This window comes from Musca domestica, unplaced genomic scaffold, assembly GCF_030504385.1.
Source record: "Musca domestica strain aabys unplaced genomic scaffold, Musca_domestica.polishedcontigs.V.1.1 3, whole genome shotgun sequence".
Classification (NCBI taxonomy): domain Eukaryota; kingdom Metazoa; phylum Arthropoda; class Insecta; order Diptera; family Muscidae; genus Musca; species Musca domestica.
This window is the reverse complement of record NW_026712299.1, coordinates 7,406,330-7,423,252: the sequence shown is the minus strand read 5'-3', so window position 1 is coordinate 7,423,252 and position 16,923 is coordinate 7,406,330. Positions and strand designations below refer to the sequence as shown.

General features: G+C 38.7%; 4 protein-coding genes across 4 annotated transcripts in view; 1 reads left to right on the top strand and 3 right to left on the bottom strand.

The window, feature by feature from the left end:
- Positions 1-16,923, top strand: part of LOC101894472 (tyrosine-protein kinase Btk29A) — a 347,714-nt gene that overhangs the window by 57,170 nt on the left and 273,621 nt on the right. The gene's annotated exons all lie outside the window — the stretch shown is intronic.
- Positions 276-3,293, bottom strand: LOC101901153 (alpha-tocopherol transfer protein-like). The gene is made up of 3 exons (XM_005187717.4): positions 2,965-3,293; positions 2,528-2,897; positions 276-634 (listed from the first exon to the last, which is right to left on the bottom strand). Exons 1-3 carry the CDS (start codon positions 3,255-3,257, stop codon positions 410-412), a joined length of 888 nt encoding a protein of 295 aa, XP_005187774.1. The 5' UTR covers positions 3,258-3,293; the 3' UTR covers positions 276-409.
- LOC101901322 (clavesin-1) lies at positions 5,607-7,069 on the bottom strand. Its single transcript, XM_005187718.4, has 3 exons — positions 6,365-7,069; positions 5,914-6,283; positions 5,607-5,858 (listed from the first exon to the last, which is right to left on the bottom strand). The coding sequence occupies exons 1-3, from the start codon at positions 6,766-6,768 to the stop codon at positions 5,622-5,624; spliced, it is 1,011 nt and encodes a 336-aa protein (XP_005187775.2). The 5' UTR covers positions 6,769-7,069; the 3' UTR covers positions 5,607-5,621.
- On the bottom strand, positions 7,838-9,004 carry LOC101900279 (retinol-binding protein pinta). Its single transcript, XM_005187712.4, has 3 exons — positions 8,660-9,004; positions 8,227-8,596; positions 7,838-8,156 (listed from the first exon to the last, which is right to left on the bottom strand). The coding sequence occupies exons 1-3, from the start codon at positions 8,962-8,964 to the stop codon at positions 7,896-7,898; spliced, it is 936 nt and encodes a 311-aa protein (XP_005187769.1). The 5' UTR covers positions 8,965-9,004; the 3' UTR covers positions 7,838-7,895.

Here is a 16,923-nt window from a genome sequence, read left to right as displayed (position 1 = left end):
TGGTCTTCCTATAGAAGAGCATTTGCTCTTCTAAAAAGGAACGATGACTACATTTTTTTTAAACAATTCTTAAAAAACCCTATTTTTGCAATGGCGGACCCTTATATCGTCATATCATGTCTCGATCAAAATAACTGGCCTTGTCTGTCATCACACCTTGTTGGAATTGCAAATTATTTTTTGCGTTGCGTATCGCACGTGTTGGAAATGTTCACACACAAAAACACATAAATTTAAAAATAAATTTCACTTTTCATATTTTTTATTATTATTGACTGATATAAAATAGCGACTTGCATTTGTGCAATGTTAGTAACCTTTTTGTTTCAGACTAATCAACTGATAAACATTTCAAGGGGTTGATAACCCCATACCATTTTTATTTTTGATTTTTCTGCTGACATCCAACTCATTTTTGCCATAGACCATCAAAATCCAATACTCCTTGGCGTAAATTCTCATCGGTACCATATTGAGAGTTCTCTTCAAAATATTGACGCTGAGCTTCCAAAACCATGGCATAATCCTTAATAACTTCGGCCAGGGAACCATTGGAGCCACCACATTCTCTGGGTAAATAATTTTGGGGTATTTTTCTGGTTAAGTTCTCCATATTTTTACCGCAAATGGTAACCTAAAAAATCAAAAGTAATGGCAAACGTTAAAAAATGCATATCTTCTAAGAACCGTTCAAAAAATGCCTGCTAGTTTTATTCTCTTCTCGATTTTGAGCAGGAGTACTCCTGCGATTACGAGTAGAAAAGAGAAATCGAGTATATTCTCTGTTTATATGACACTCGAATAAAATTGAGTAGCTTCTACCACTACTACCTCCAGCTAGCTACTACCCTCCACCATATAAAAAGAATTTGACAACCTTCAAAAAAAAAAAAAAAAAAAAAAAAATCCGTAAAAATGTTGTTAAAATCTTAAAAATACCGAATGTAGACGTTATACTAGGGCTATACGACGACATGGACCTGCATGATCAATATCATCAAAATACTGAATATAGGGAGGTACGGGATATGGGGGCTATTCCAAGACGTGGACCTGCACAGACAATTTTCTGTCTTAGGCTGTAGTATCCCTTACGAACTTCAAATGCGAAATTTGAAACAATTTCGGTAAAAAATGTCGCTAAAATCATCAAAATACCGAATGTCGGGAGGTATCGTGATATGGGGGCCATACTAAGACGTAGACCTACATGGCCTATTTTCTGTCTTAGGCTGTAGTATCCACTACGAACTTCAAATACCAAATTTGAAACAATTCCGGTGAATAAGGTCGCTAAAATAATCAAAATACCGAATATCGGGAGGTACTATTAGGTGGGGCCATACTAAGACATGGACCTGCACAGACAATATTCTGTCTTAGGCTGTAGTGTCCATTTCGAAATTCTAATACCAAATATGAAACAATTCCGGTGAATAATGTCGCTAAAATCAGCAAAGAACCGAATATCCGAAAGTACCGTTATATGGGGGCTATACGAAGACGTGAACCTGCACAGACACTTTTCTGCCTTAGGCTGTAGTATACATTACGAACTTCTAATACCAATTTTGAAACAATTCCGGTGAATAATGTCGCTAAAATCATTAAAATACCGAATGTTGTTAGGTGCCGTTATATGGGGGCTATACGAAGACGTGAACCTGCACAGACACTTTTCTGCCTTAGGCTGTAGTATCCATTACGAACTTCTAGTACCAAATTTGAAACAATTCCGGTGAATAATGTCGCTAAAATCATCAAAATACCGAATATTAGGAGGTGCCGTTATATCAAAATACCGAATATTAGGAGGGCTATACGAAGACGTGGACCTGCAAAGACAATTTTCCGTCTTAGGCTGTAGCATCCATTTCGAACTTCAAACACCAAATTTGAAACAATTCCAATAAATAATGTCGCTAAAAACATTAAAATTCCGAATATCGGGAGGTACCACTATATGGGGGCTATACAAAAACGTGGACTTGCACGGACAATTTTCTCTCTTAGGCTGTAGTATCCATTTCGAACTTCAAATGCCAAATTTGAAACAATTCCGGCGAATAATGTCGCTAAAATCATCTAAATACCGAATATGGGGAGGTACAGTTCTATGGGGGCTATACCGAAACGTGGACCTTCATTGCCCATTTTCAATACCAAAAGTCCTGTAGACATAATATACATTTGAGTAAAATTTTATCATTCTACTTCATTTCGTTGGGAAGCTAGAGTGAATTCCACAGACGGATAGGCGGACATACGGACCGACATCTCTAAATCGAAATAGAATTTTATGCTGATCAAGAATATATATTCATTGTGGGGTCTAAAATTTATATTTCGAGGTGTTACAAACGGAATGACAAACTTAATATACCCTCCATACTATGATGGAGGGTATAATACTCTTGTTACCTTCTAACTCTTCGTGTGGAAGAGTAATCCTCTCATAATCTTCGAGTACTCCCACTCGCGAGTAAAACCGAAGGCAAATCGCAACTAAGCTTCGAAATTTACTCACCCTCTGCCTCAACTCTTTGGAGAGGCACGGCAACAATAATTTAAATAAATGTTCCGCCGCCAAGGGGACATTTGTAAAGCAAATCTCTTTGATGCGCAGTGGCAAGGATTTCTCATAGAACATGACCAATTGCTTGACCACACTCAGGCTATACTGCAGGATGTGTTTCAGCGATACTGTGGACATGTCGAAAATATATACAACACCAGAAATGCCGGCATATGGATCCGACTTAATCAACGATTCATTGACCATGTTACACATTTCAATGAGTTCTTCAATGCGATATAGATCGGGAGAATATAGATAACGATAGTAGATCAAACGCGGTCCATTGTCATTCAATGGTGTGGGTAGAACGGCAATGATCCTAGGGAGAACGGGAATATTAATTGTTAAAAAAAAGTATTGAAATTATGAGTGTCTGAAAAATTTACCCCAAATAATACAGCTCCCAAAATTTCGCCCTTCCAAATTCCAGTTGATTTGTCACCACGGTTTTGAAGGCAAAAAAATTATCCAATTTCTTCCCAGCCGCCGTTAAATCGTATTCAGTGCTACGTAAAAATTGTAGCAAAAATTGATCATCAATACGGGCCCTTAGATGAGGCTGTCCCACTATCCATGCCCGGAAAGCATTTAATTTGCTATTGATTTCTAAGGGATTTTCGTTCAACTCATCGATGGTAATGATTTGTAGCTCCTCGCTTAATGGCTGGATCTGTGACATCTTTGCGATTCGATTTGTAGCCTTCGACTGTATGTGGGTCTGGAAACGCAAAGCAATGCTGTGTGAAGTATGCAATATATTTATTTAAAAATATATAATCTATAATCTGAAAATATCCCAATTTTCAGGGCCGTGTTTCGGGAGGGGCCCTTTGGACCCAGGACTTCTTTAAAAATTGTTACATTTCGTCCAGTTTTTGTATTTTTTACAAGGAAAATGGAGCTTTTTGTGGTGCGAGCACCGCCGTATTCAGTTTTGGGGGGGGGGGGGGGGTGGGGAGGTGTTGCTAGAGGCCGGGCCTCCTCCGAAATGGTATTTTTTAAATTATCTTTACAACTTTTAGATTCAAAATGCGAGTTTTTGGTCGGTTAGGTCTTTTTTGGTTACATTGGTGGGTTGTAGCAAACCCACTCCCTTGCCCCTCCAGTGGGTTTCAAAATTCAATTCTGCGTACGCCTCTGTTTATTTTATTGTGTGTTGTTTTACACAGCAGACACACTTGAATATTGAATTTATTGTTTTTTTTTTTTTGGTTGAATTGATAAACTTTTGTTAAAATTGTCGTTATAATAACTCCCTCCTCTCTCTCTCTTTCGGGTAAGCTCTCACTATACAATTCTGCAAAATTTGTGAAGACTGGTAAGATATGTTAATAGCTGGAGCTTTATTTCTATTAAATAAAACAAAAAAAAAAGCTGTAAGTTCGGTCGGACCGAATTTGGAACGAATTTGGCAACTCTCAAAAAAAATAAAATCCGTTAAAAATTCTGTTAAAATCTTAAAAATACCGAATGTAGCTGTTATATTAGGGTCTATACGACGACGCTGACCTGCATAGGCAACTTTTGTCATAAGCCTTTACAATATTCAAATGCGAAACTTAAAAAAATCGGTGAATACTGTAGGTAAAAGCATACCGAATATTTGGAGGTACGTTATATGCGGGCTATACGAAGATGGGACCTGTACAGAGAATTTTCTGTCTTAGGCTGTAGTATCCATTACGAACTTCAAATACCAACAATTCCGGTGAATAATGTCGCTAAAATCATCAAAATACCGAATATGGGGAGGTACCGTTATATGGGAGCTGTGCGAAGACGTGGACCTGTACATACAATTTTCTGTCTTAGGCTGTAGCATCTATTACGAACATAAAATACCGAATTTGAAACAATTCCGGTGAATAATGCCTCTAAAATCATCAGAATACCGAATATCGGGAGGTACCGTTATATGGGGGCTAAACGAAGACGTGGACCTGCACAGACAATTTTCTGCAATAGGTTGTAGCATCCCTTACGAACTTGAAATGCCATATATGAAACAATTCCGGTTAATAATATCGCTAAAATCATCGGAATACCGAATATCTGGAGGTATCGTTATATGGGGCTATACGAAGACGTGGACCTGCACAGACAATTTTCAGTCTTAGGCTGTAGTATCCATTACGAACTTCAAATACCAAATTTGAAACAATTCCGATGAATAATGTCGCTAAAATCATCAGAATACCGATTATCGGGTGATACCGTTATATGGGGACTATAGGAAGATGTGGACCTGCCCGACAATTTTCTGTCTTAGGCTGTAGCATCCTTTACGAACTTCAAATACCATATTTGAAACAATTTCGGTGAATAATGTCGCTGAAATCATAAAAATAACGAATATCGGGAGGTACCGTTATATGGGGGCTATACGAAGACGTGGACCTGCAAAGACAATTTTCCGTCTTAGGCTGTAGCATCCATTACGAACATCAAATACCAAATTTGAAACAATTCCGGTGAATAATGTCGCTAAAATCATCAGAATACCGAATATCGGGAGGTACCGTTACATGGGGACTATACCGAAACGTGGACCTACATGGCCTTTTTTCAATACCAAAAGTCCTTCAGACATAATATATATTTGAGTAAAATTTAATCTATCTGCTTCATTTCGTTCGAAAGCTAGAGTGACTTCCAAGACGGATAGGCGGACAGACGGACGGACATCGCTAAATCGGCATAGAATTTAATGCTGATCAAGAATATATGTAGTTTGTGGGGTCTGAAATGTATATTTCGAGGTGTTACAAACGGAATGACAAACTTAATATACCCTCCTTACTATCGTGGAGGCTATAAAAAGGCTTCAACCTACAGATGCATGCCAGACATGTCGAGTTAATGCCTGAAAGCAACACAAGACTTCACTTTAGACAAAAAGTGTCAAGGGAGAAAATACTCTCCATCAAATTTCACTACAAGTCTCAGAGTAAACCGTTCATCTAGGTGTAATAGATATTAAAAAAATTACATTCGAAATTTATAGGTGGCTTCCAGAATATTAAAAATCTATATTCAAATAAATTTATTTAAAATAATCATCTAGCTTTTCAAAATGAACGGGTCCATCAGTACCGCTCAAATCCATTTTGAGTCCATATTTTTGATTTTCCCGAAAATATTCGCTGTGTTTGTCCCAAACCGTATGGAATTCCTTCACCAAATCCTGCAGGCAGCCATTTTCACCCCCATATTCCTTGGGTAAATACTTGCGGGGAATTTTATCAGTTATATGTTTGATATTTTGACCGCAAACGAAAACCTAGAAAGGGAAGGAAATTACTAAAAACTTGCAATCACCACGCTCAGCGACTCACCCTTTCCCTATGCTCTGCCGACAAAGACGGCAAGTAGAGATTAAAAAAATTATCCGCAAAGTCCGGAACATTCATGAAATAGAAACCTTTTATATCGAAGGGTATGACTTTTTCATACAAAATGGTCAGCTTTTTCAAGACCTCCGGCGTGTACGCAAGAATGTGATCCATGGTTATGTCAGACATATCGAAAATGGAGACTAGACCACAGACACAAGTCTGGGGATCACTGACGATCAGGGTTTCCAGTGTGGCCAGACAAACTGCCAATAACTCCACCATGCCATATTTCTCTGGGGAATACAAATACCGGTAGACCACAATGCGGGGACCATACTCATTCAGGGGTTTGGGTAAAACACCGATGCAGCTGAAGGTCAAAAAAAAAAAAAAAAAAATAAAACAAAACAATTTTAAGATCGGGATTTCACTCCACTACACCAAAACTTACCCAATATCATGCATTTGCCGAAACTTCTTGTCATTCACATTCACGGTGCCAAAAACATCCGGACAAAGGGTCTTAAAGGTGTAGAAATGTTGAAGTTTTCGTTTCACCTTTTCCAAATCGTAGTTACAACCTCTGAGAAATTGCAAAAGATATGCCTGATCCAAACGACAACAAAAATGGCTTTGCTTTGTTACCAGCCAACATTTGGGTTCCTCCAAGGTATCTGGAAGATTTGACAGGCCCTCTCCAACTTCTTCGATGGCAATCTGTTGCAAATCGGAGCTCAGGTTAGAATTTATGTTTGACATTTCCCCTGGAATGGCTTGAATGTATATGAACGACGTTTGGCCAACCTGACGTTTTGTTAAACTTAGTCTGTAGCAACTTAGATAAATTGCGGACATACAATTGGGACCGGTTAGACTTGGGGTAATAAATTGTGAAATTTGTTTTGAAAACAGAACCAAAGTTGCATACGGAATGGTCTCCAAAACCGGTTTTCAAAAAATACAAATATTTTTCAAATCTAAACTCAGCTGATACATTTGCATTGCACAGTAGATCTGAAACTGAAGGATTCATCTTCTTCTTATCTTCTAGACGATATCTTTTATACGCCGCCCATAAAGCCCTATATAAGCGGCCTTTAACGGACGAAGGCCTTAAAGACCTTTAAAGCGGATGCGGAAGGCCTTTAATAGACGACCCCTAAAGGCCTTCTATAGACGGGCCCTAAAGGCCTTCTATAGACGGCCCCTAAAGGCCTTCTATAGACGGTCCCAAAATGTCTTCTATGGACGGCCACTAAAAGCCTTCAGTAGACGGTCCCAAAATGCCTTCTATGGACGGCCCCTAAATGCCTTCTATAGACGGCCCTTGAAGGCCTTCTATAGCCGGACCTTAACGGCCTTCTATAGCCGGACCTTAACGGCCTTCTATAGACGACCCTTAAAGGCCTTCTGTAGCGGCCCTTAACAGGCCTTCTATTGACGGCCCCTTCTAAAGATAGACCTTAAATGCTTTCTATAGACGGCCCTTAAAGGCCTTCTACAGCCGAACCTTAACGGCCGTCTATAGACGGCCCTTAAATCACTTCTATATACGGATCTTAAAGGACTTCTATAGGCGGCCCCTAAGGGCCTTCTCAAGATGGCCCCTAAATGCCTTCTATAGGTCTTTATAGACGGTCCGTAAAGGCCTTCTATAGACGGGCCTTAAAGGCCTTCTATAGCGGGCCCCTAAAGACCTTCTATAGACGGCCCTTAAAGGTCTTCTATGGCGACCCTTAAAAGCCTTCTATAAACGGTTCTTAAAGGACTTCTATAGACTGCCCCTAAATGACTTCTATAGACGACCCTTAATGAACTTCCATAGACGGTCCATGAAGCCACGAGAAGATGACCGCCGAAAAAAACACTTATAGCTGTTTCTGCCTGAATATACTGGAAGGTGGGGTGTCTCATATCACGGATCTTTTAAGTCATTATTATATTAAGTCATTTATTAATTCATCAAAAACCCAGTGGTTTTGCTAATCAAATTGAGTATCCTTCAGTGAAAACTCCTCCTTCAGTTGGCCATCGAAATCCAGTAATTTCCCACCAGGTCTCAAAGCTTCATCGGTACCATATTTACGATTCTCCCTAAAATATTCACGGTTCTCATTCCATATGTTGTGATAATCCTGAACAATCGAAGTCAAGGAGCCATTTTCTCCTCCATATTCCTTTGGCAGATATTTCAAAGGTATTCGATCGGCGATTTTGCTGAGATCCTTACCGCAAATAAAAACCTAGAAAAGCAAAACAACTCTCTCCCTTAAATACCCTTTTTTTGCACCAACTTCGCTAAGGATGACTCACCTTTTCTTGCAATTCCTTGGACAGGGCATTCATAAATAGCGTGGCAACTAGTTCCACCCCCGGATGGACATTTATAAAGTAGAATCCCTTCATATTGAGCGGCATCCATTTTTCATAGAACAGCGCAATTTTTTTCACCATAGACGGAGTATACTGCAGGATGTGTTGCATGTTGGCCTGTGACATATCCAAAATATAGGTGAGACCACAAATGCAGGCATATGGATCGTTGAGGATCATCAGTTCATGCATGGCAGTGCACACGGGGGCCAAATCTTCCATGCGCCATCTATTTGGATCATAGGTGTAACGATAGACCACAATGCGGCTGCCGCAATCATTTAGGGGTGTGGGCAAGGGTACCGTGACACTTCAAACGAAACTAACGATAATATACGAAGTTCAGAATTTCGCAAAACCTCAATGAACTCACCCCAACTCATGTGTGGCCCTAACTTTGGGACTATCAACATTGGTCTCGAAAAACTCCGGATACCGGGTACGAAATGCATGGAAATAATCCAACTTCTTTTCAGCTTCTTGCAGATCATAGCGGCTAGCTCTTAGAAATTGTATCAGAAACTGATCATCATCGTGTCGGACATGAAGATATTTCTGTTCTTTAATCCAATTTTTAAAGTCGTATAAAAATCCAGGTATTTTTAGGGGGTCTTCGTTTAGCTCCTCAATTGCAATTTTTTGCAATTTCGGACTCAGTGGCCTAACAGCTTGCGACATGGCGATTCGAATAGAACTGCAGTTATTTTTTGGTGGTATTGATAATTTGTTGCGTTTTTAAAAAAACAAAAAAACTCGTTTAATCATGTCTACGCTTGCCTAAAATACTTTTGATAATATTATCACCCGTTCGATAAGAACAACTGCTACTGGCCTTTAAAAAATGTGGGAGTGAGAAAGAAGTAGAGTGAGAGAGCTACTCCATGAGGAATTACGGAGAAGGTTCTTAACCAGACAACTGGAGACAAAAAAAAATTAAAAAAGCTATGATTCGACAAAATGAAGAATATACAGGGTGAGATGGAAAAACTGCAACAAAGTCAAACGTCATAATTTTTACAATTTTTTTTTTAAATTTTATTGCATGAAAGCAAAAAATGTCGGAAATAGCATCGAATTTTAGAATAACTTTATATTTGTTCGAATTGGTTACCTTTGGCATGAATGATGGCCTTCAAACGGCCAATGAAACCGTCACACACTGCCCGAATGGTACTCCACGGTATTTTGGCCCATTCTTACTTACTTGAAGTGATCGATACTTTGGTATTTTTTAGTACCAACCTTGCTTTTCAAAATACTCCATACACAATACTCCAACGGATTGGTATCCTGAGATTTTGGTGGCCATTGTGCGCTGGAAATGAAGCGAGGATCATCATTTTGTAAGCATTCTTGGGTGGCGCGTGCTGAGTGCGATTGTGCTGAGTCCTGTTGGAATGTTCAAGATCTACCGCTAAATTATGTGCGTGTCCAAGGCTTTAATAAACCCTCCAGAATATTTTCGTCATATAATTCGGCATTTATTCTGATGCCACGGTCGATTAATACGAGCGTAGAGCGACCATCGTCTGTTATGGCTGCCCACACCATCACCATGGCCGGCACTTGAGTTCTAGAGGCCAACCGAAGGTGCACATTTGCAGCTGACCTCTTTGGTCAGCTGATAATTTTGTTAATTTTGTTTGTTTACAAACTGCTGACCAACGAATATTTTCTCATCGGAGAAAACCAAAGTCGGCAGTTCACCACTTTCGGCCAAGCGAAGCTACTATTTAGTTTTTTGAGACTATTTTCTTTCTAAGTTCTTGAACTTTTTGGAATTTCAATGGCTTTACCTCGAGCTCATTTTTCTATATTTGCCGAATGGAATATTGTGATATTTTCAGCTCATCTTTCGGCCAATGTGTCGCGGGTTTCGATCAAGTCGCTTCATTACTTTTCGAACCATTTCTGCTGATGTTGTTTTCTTCCGTCCACTTCCTTGACGTCGGGCTACGCTACCAGTATCACGGTAACGAGCAATGTGGTGTAGAATATTTCCTCCATTGACACTCCTTGTCTTAGGTGAAGTTTTATGCTACTTTCAGGCATTTACTCGAAAAACGAGCGAAGAAAAATCCAGAGAAATATGTAGGAGTACTTGGTCTTTTTTGGCAAAATTAAAACAACAATTTTGATGATATATAATGGAGATAGAGATTTATTTTCTTCGGTGACTTACAGTGAAATTTAATGGAGAATATTTCTTCCTTTGGCATTCTTCCCGAAAAATTCACTACTATTGGAGATTTTGACTTAGAATTGAAACGTGCTAAATTTGCAGTAGAAAACGAAAACACATAAAAAAATTTTTCACTTGCAATACATCATTTCCAAATGTAATTTTCTTAAAAACTATTATACCTAGCTATATGGTTTATTCTGAGACTTATAATGAAATATGGTGTAGAATATTTCCTTCGTTGACACTTTTTGTCTAAAGTGAAGTTTTATGTTACTTTCATGCCTAACCTCGAAAAACGGCCGAAGAAAAAAATCCATGAAAAAATAGGAAATATTTTTGCATTTTTTGGCAAAATTTAATGAAATATTTACTAGATATGTAGTGAATATAGAGATTTTTTTCTTTGGTGGTTTTGACTGAAATTTAATGGAGAACATTTCTTCCATTGACACTCTTCCCAAAATATTAGGTATTATAGACGATTTTAACTTAGAATTGCAACGTGTTAAATTTGCAGTAGAAAACGTAAACACATAATTTTTACTTGTGATAATAAAAACTTCGAATGTAATTTTCCTGAAATTTATTACTCCTAGATATATAATTTATTCTGAGACTTATGGTGAAATTGGGTGCAGAATATTTCCTCCGTTGACACTTTTTGTCTAAAGTGAAGTTTTATGTTGCTTGCAGGCATTAACTCAAAAAACGGCCAAAGAAAAAATCCATGAAAAATTAGAAAAATTTTTCTATTTTTTTGTCAAAATGTAATGAAATATTTTCTTGATATATAATGAAAATAGAGATTTATTTTCTTCGGTGACTTTGACTGACATTTGATGGAGAACATTTGTTCCTTTGACACTCTTTCCAAAAAATTAAGCATTATGGCAGATTTTGACTTAGAATTGAAAGGTGTTAAATTTGCAATAGAAAACTTAAACACATAATTTTTACTTGTAATATATAATTTCCAAATGTAATTTTCTTAAAAACTATTATACCTAGCCATATGGTTTATTCTGAGACTTATAATGAAATTTGACGGAGAGTATTTCCTCCAGTGACACTTTTTATCTAAAGTGAAGTTTTATGTTGCTTTCAGGCATTAACTCGAAAAACGGCCGAAGAAGAAATCCATGAAAAATTAGAAAATATTAGAAACTTAAACATTTTCAAATTCGTTAGAAGACTAGCCTCTCCTTTCATCTTTGCTCCGTAAGATGACTGCGGAAGCAATTTCGTAATAGAATTTTTAATTAATGTAATTTATGTACTGTGCTCTGCTCTGCTGCTCACCATTTGGGGTTTAATGAAATAACCTAAAGTTTTAAGAGAATGGCATGGAACAAAAACGAACTAGATACTTTTTTAATTCATTTTGCAACCGTGAAAAGCGGCACTGCGAAAAATGAGGCAAGGCAGAGGATGAGGACAACAAATCCACACAGTTGTTTAAGCCACAACACGAAACTAATTATTAAAGGCAAAGTTTCGAAACGACTCTTTAAAGGCTGCGAAGAATATTGGGCTAGATAGCTGTAGGCCTTCGGTAAACTGCAATGAAGGAGTGGAACAAAACGCATTGCAGTCAAGCCTCAGCCACAAACTTTGAAAACTCCGAATGTCTGTGTCTGTACTTCTAAGGATTTGGAATGAGGGGCCAAGGAGAAGGAGGTGTAAAATATCCTACTGGCTTTACTGGTTTTTGCAAAATCCTGCAGCAAGGATGTCTCATGTCATCTTACACCCTCCCTCACATATGCTCCCCCCCAAAACAGTTTACAGCCAGAACAGCACTATAGTGCTCTCATTTCCTTTTTGTTTGTTTGTTTTTTGTTACAACCTCTGGAAAACGTGTCATGTCCCAGGAGGACCTTATGGTTTATGACTCTGCGTGGCTTGACGATGATGCACCCAACAAACCCATCAACCTCCAACATTGCATGGAAACAAATTTTGAATGAATTGTTTAAAGAGCATTCCGATGTTGGGAAAAATTGGTGGGCACGGGGTAGTTGTCTGACTGCTGTAGCAGAACGGAACTTTTTTTCTTCGCAAAAAAAGAATATCCGAAGCAAAATGTTTTCACTGCAGATTAAGGCCTTTTGTTCGAAGAACAAGAAGAAGAAAAAGCTATTCCAAGAATAGAAAAAGCTATTCCAAGAATAGAGAGAATCACAGACTCATAACTCAGTGCATCCGGCTGCTGCTGATGATGCCACAGTTTGTTGTCCTTGTAATGAAGTAACTCAAAGGATAATGGCAGCATTAAATATCGACCGACTGACAAGTTGTTGAACTTCTTTCATGTCAATCACATTTCACAGATGACTCGACTGATGTGTAACTAAACTGTTGGAAAACGGACAATTTTGACATCCATGAGAAGACATGAAGGTCTTCAATGAAGAAACATCAGGAACTTCTATGAGAAGGCATGAAGGTCTTCAATGAGAAGACGTGAAGGTCTTCTATGAGAAGACGTGAAGGTCTTTTATGAGAAGCTCTCTTCTATGAGAAGAAGACCTATAGCTCTTCAATGAGAAGAAGACCTATATCTCTCTTCTATGAAAAGAAGACCTAAAGCTCTCTTCTATGAGAAGAAGACCTATAGCTCTCTTCTGTGAGAAGAAGACCTATAGCTCTCTTCTATGAGAAGAAAACCTAAAGCTCTCTTCTATGAGGAGAAGATCTATAGCTCTCTTCTGTGAGAAGAAGACCTATAGCTCTCTTCTGTGAGAAGAAGACCTATAGCTCTCTTCTGTGAGAAGAAGACTTATAGCTCTCTTCTGTGAGAAGAAGACCTATAGCTCTCTTCTATGAGAATAAGACCTATAGCTCTTCAATGAGAAGAAGACCTATAGCTCTGCTATGAGAAGAGGACCTATAGCTCTGCTATGAGAAGAAGACCTATAGCTCTGCTATGAGAAGAAGACCTATAGCGCTTCTATGAGAAGAAGACCTATAGCTCTTCAATGAGAAGAAGACCTATGGCTCTTCTATGAGAAGAAGACCTATATCTTTTCTATGAGAAGAAGACCTATAGCTCTTCTATGAGAAGAAGACCTATAGCTCTTCCTATAAGGTCTATAAGGTCTAAGGAGAAGAAGACCTATAGCTCTCTTCTATGAGAAGAAGACTTATAGCTCTCTTCTATGAGAAGAAGACTTATAGCTCTCTTCTATGAGAAGAAGACCTATAGCTCTCTTCTATGAGAAGAAGACCTATAGCTCTCTTCTATGAGAAGAAGACCTATAGCTCTCTTCTATGAGAAGAAGACCTATAGCTCTCTTCTATGAGAAGAAGACCTGAAGCTCTCTGCTATGAGAAGAAGACCTGAAGCTCTCTTCTATGAGAAGAAGACCTATAGCTCTCTTCTGTGAGAAGAAGACCTATAGCTCTTCCTATAAGGTCTATAAGGTCTAAGGAGAAGAAGACCTATAGCTCTCTTCTATGAGAAGAAGACCTATAGCTCTCTTCTATGAGAAGAAGACCTATAGCTCTCTTCTATGAGAAGAAGACCTATAGAAGACCTCTTCTGTGAGAAGAAGACCTATAGCTCTCTTCTATGAGAAGAAGACTTATAGCTCTCTTCTATGAGAAGAAGACCTATAGCTCTCTTCTATTAGAAGAAGACCTATAGCTCTCTTCTATGAGAAGAAGACCTATAGCTCTCTTCTATTAGAAGAAGACCTATAGCTCTCTTCTATGAGAAGAAGACCTATAGCTCTCTTCTATGAGAAGAAGACCTACAGCTCTCTTCTATGAGAAGAAGACCTATAGCTCTCTTCTATGAGAAGAAGACCTATAGCTCTCTTCTATGAGAAGAAGACCTATAGATCTTCTATGAGAAGAAGACCTATAGCTCTTCTTTGAGAGGACCTAAGGGTTTTTTTATAAAAAAATTTCAATTTTCTCTTTAAAGCTTTTACAGATCCTCTATAGTTGTAAAATATGTTTTCCGGTTAAATAATAAACATTTTTCTGTTGTCGTTTTTATCTTTTCAGGTAAGTGTCACAACAATACAGTCATTGGTGTTTCTTTGAATCGCACATACCCTCCTTCCCACTCACCCCACTGAATAAATTGCGGTAAGATTTCACAGCAACATAATATCCAATCATTGGATTATTCATGACCAAAATATTAATGGTTGTGACGAGAACAATTTCCCCTCTCCTCGAGCAGACTTGTGTGCTGCTTGCCACAAGCTCATTAATATTGATTGGTAAGCAAAGTTAAAAAGTCGGTCATAAAGCAACAAACAGCGAAAATCTGCTTCTGGCTAAAAGCATTGCTGCCAACGAAGCCTTTGGTGAATCACAGACGCATGAGGATGAGCAATGATTGGTCGGTTGAATGTCACATTTCTCTGAGTTCGCTCTTTCTCTTTGTGATTTTCTTTTTTATGAGTTGGCGATTTTCCATTGCTTTTTCGTGGGGATCTTTAATCATCATTGCTGCAATTTGTGAAAGAATTTCCAATTTGTTTGTTTTTTAATTTCCATGCACTCCTCTCCTCCCTCATTTGCTGTTCCGGATGCCTAAATGATGAGAATGACAACGTAGAGCAAATTTTGCCTGCCTGCAATGGAGTTGCTGGTATCGGGATTTGCCTTCCAGGCCAAGAGAAGATCGCATTACGACGACGACGACAACAACGTCCTCACTTTTCGGGCCATATGTTTTGTTGTTGTTCTTCTTTGATTATTTTGTTGTTTTTGCTGTTGATTCAATCAGTTTGGCATCCGCCCGTTTCCGGTTTATATTTCGCCGGTGTGTGTGTGAACAAATGCTTCGTTTCAATGATTTCTGCTGGCCAAAGTGAAGACTGGAATGTGGTGCAACACCGCCATCACCAATGTTGCACTGTCTGGTTCAGCATATTTTGTCGAATTTTCTCAAGCTAATCCAAACAAACGACAGAACGATGGCAAAAAATTGGGCGTAACACCAACCAACAACATCATCAGCTGCAATATGGATATCGTCAGCATAGCCATAGCTGGGAAATGCTGCACAAGATGAGACAGTGGTTACAAAGGAGGGTCTTTTATATCTTTTTCCATTTCTATGATAAGAAAGGCATGGGAAGACCTTTAAGGTCCTCCCACAGGAAGGCCTTTAAGTTCTTTCATAGGTCTTATAGGATGGCAGGGACTTGAACCCTGAACCCTTCTATGGTCTTACATAGGAAGGCCTTTAACTTCTTTCATAGGAAGGCCTTTAAGGCTTCTATAGGAAGGCCTTTAAGGTCTTCTATAGGAAGGCCTTTAAGGTCTTCTATAGGAAGGCATTTAAGTTCTTCTATAGGAAGGCCTTAGGAATCTTCGATAGGAAGGCCTTTAAGGTCTTATATAGGATGGCCTTTGGAAGACCTTAATAAGACCTCCATAAGAAGACCTTTAAGGGTTCTATAGGAAAGTCTTTAATGGGAAGGTCTTTGAGGTCTTTTATAGGAAGGCCTTAGGGATCTTCGATAGGAAGGCCTTTAAGGTCTTATATAGGAAGGCCTTTGGAAGACCTTAAGAAGACCTCCATAAGAAGACCTTTAAGGGTTCTATAGGAAGGCCTTTAATGTCTTCCATAGGAAGGCCTTTTAGATTTTCGATAGGAAGGCCTTTAAGGTCTTATATAGGAAGGCCTTTAAGATCTTCCATAGGAAGGCCTTTATGGTCTTATATAGGAAGGCCTTTGGAAGACTTTAAAAAGACCACCATAAGAAGACCTTTAAGGGTTCTATGGGAAGGCCTTTAAGATCTTCCAAAGCAAAGCCTTTAAGGTCTTCCATAGGAAGGCCTCTAAGGTCTTCCATAAGAAGGGCTTTAAGGTCATACATAAAAAGGCCTTTAAGGTCTTCCATAGGAAGAGCTTTAAGGTCTTCCATACAAAGTTCTTTAAGGTCTTCCATAGGAAGGCCTATAAGGTCTTCTTTACGAAGGCCTTTGAGGTCTTCCATAGGAATTTATTTAAGGTACTTCCTTGAGGGATCCTTTAAAAAATTTTGCGACTCCTGAAAATTTACATTTTCAATCCACTGTACCTGCTTCCCACCTCCATGTCCCTAGGGCAATATTTTTAAAGCGCACCAATTTGCTGTTGCACGTGTTATGCAAGGCAAACAAATAAACGACTACGTTTTTCGTCCCTTGAAGGCAACATTGTGGATTCATTCCCACGATCTTGTCTTCTTCCTTAACTACAACCATTTTTTGTAAAAAAATCATATTTTTGTTGGACCCCCATGAATGAATGAAGCTGCGTTTCATTCATAATTATTTCAAATACGCAATAGTTGATTCAGAACCCCTTTAAGGGGTTAACACTTTTACCAAAATAATCCTCTTGTTCTTAGCTGCAATATAGCCGAAGATAAAATATACATGAAATACAAGGACTTCACGAAATCTTAATCCGAAAATTTCAAATTTGGAAGAGGGGGAAACGT

What these genes read in the sequence shown, in the direction of transcription:
- LOC101900279 (XM_005187712.4), bottom strand. Translation starts at nt 8,964, where the DNA reads ATGTCGCAAGCTGTTAGGCCACTGAGTCCGAAATTGCAAAAAATTGCA. An exon ending in AGGGCCACACATGAGTTGGG is followed by an intron (nt 8,597 to 8,659) that starts GTGAGTTCATTG and finishes TTTCGTTTGAAG; the next exon opens with TGTCACGGTACCCTTGCCCA. An exon ending in CCAAGGAATTGCAAGAAAAG is followed by an intron (nt 8,157 to 8,226) that starts GTGAGTCATCCT and finishes TTGCTTTTCTAG; the next exon opens with GTTTTTATTTGCGGTAAGGA.
- LOC101901153 (XM_005187717.4), bottom strand. Translation starts at nt 3,257, where the DNA reads ATGTCACAGATCCAGCCATTAAGCGAGGAGCTACAAATCATTACCATC. An exon ending in TGGGAGCTGTATTATTTGGG is followed by an intron (nt 2,898 to 2,964) that starts GTAAATTTTTCA and finishes CGTTCTCCCTAG; the next exon opens with GATCATTGCCGTTCTACCCA. An exon ending in CCAAAGAGTTGAGGCAGAGG is followed by an intron (nt 635 to 2,527) that starts GTGAGTAAATTT and finishes TTGATTTTTTAG; the next exon opens with GTTACCATTTGCGGTAAAAA.
- LOC101901322 (XM_005187718.4), bottom strand. Translation starts at nt 6,768, where the DNA reads ATGTCCGCAATTTATCTAAGTTGCTACAGACTAAGTTTAACAAAACGT. An exon ending in CGGCAAATGCATGATATTGG is followed by an intron (nt 6,284 to 6,364) that starts GTAAGTTTTGGT and finishes TTTGACCTTCAG; the next exon opens with CTGCATCGGTGTTTTACCCA. An exon ending in CGGCAGAGCATAGGGAAAGG is followed by an intron (nt 5,859 to 5,913) that starts GTGAGTCGCTGA and finishes TTCCCTTTCTAG; the next exon opens with GTTTTCGTTTGCGGTCAAAA.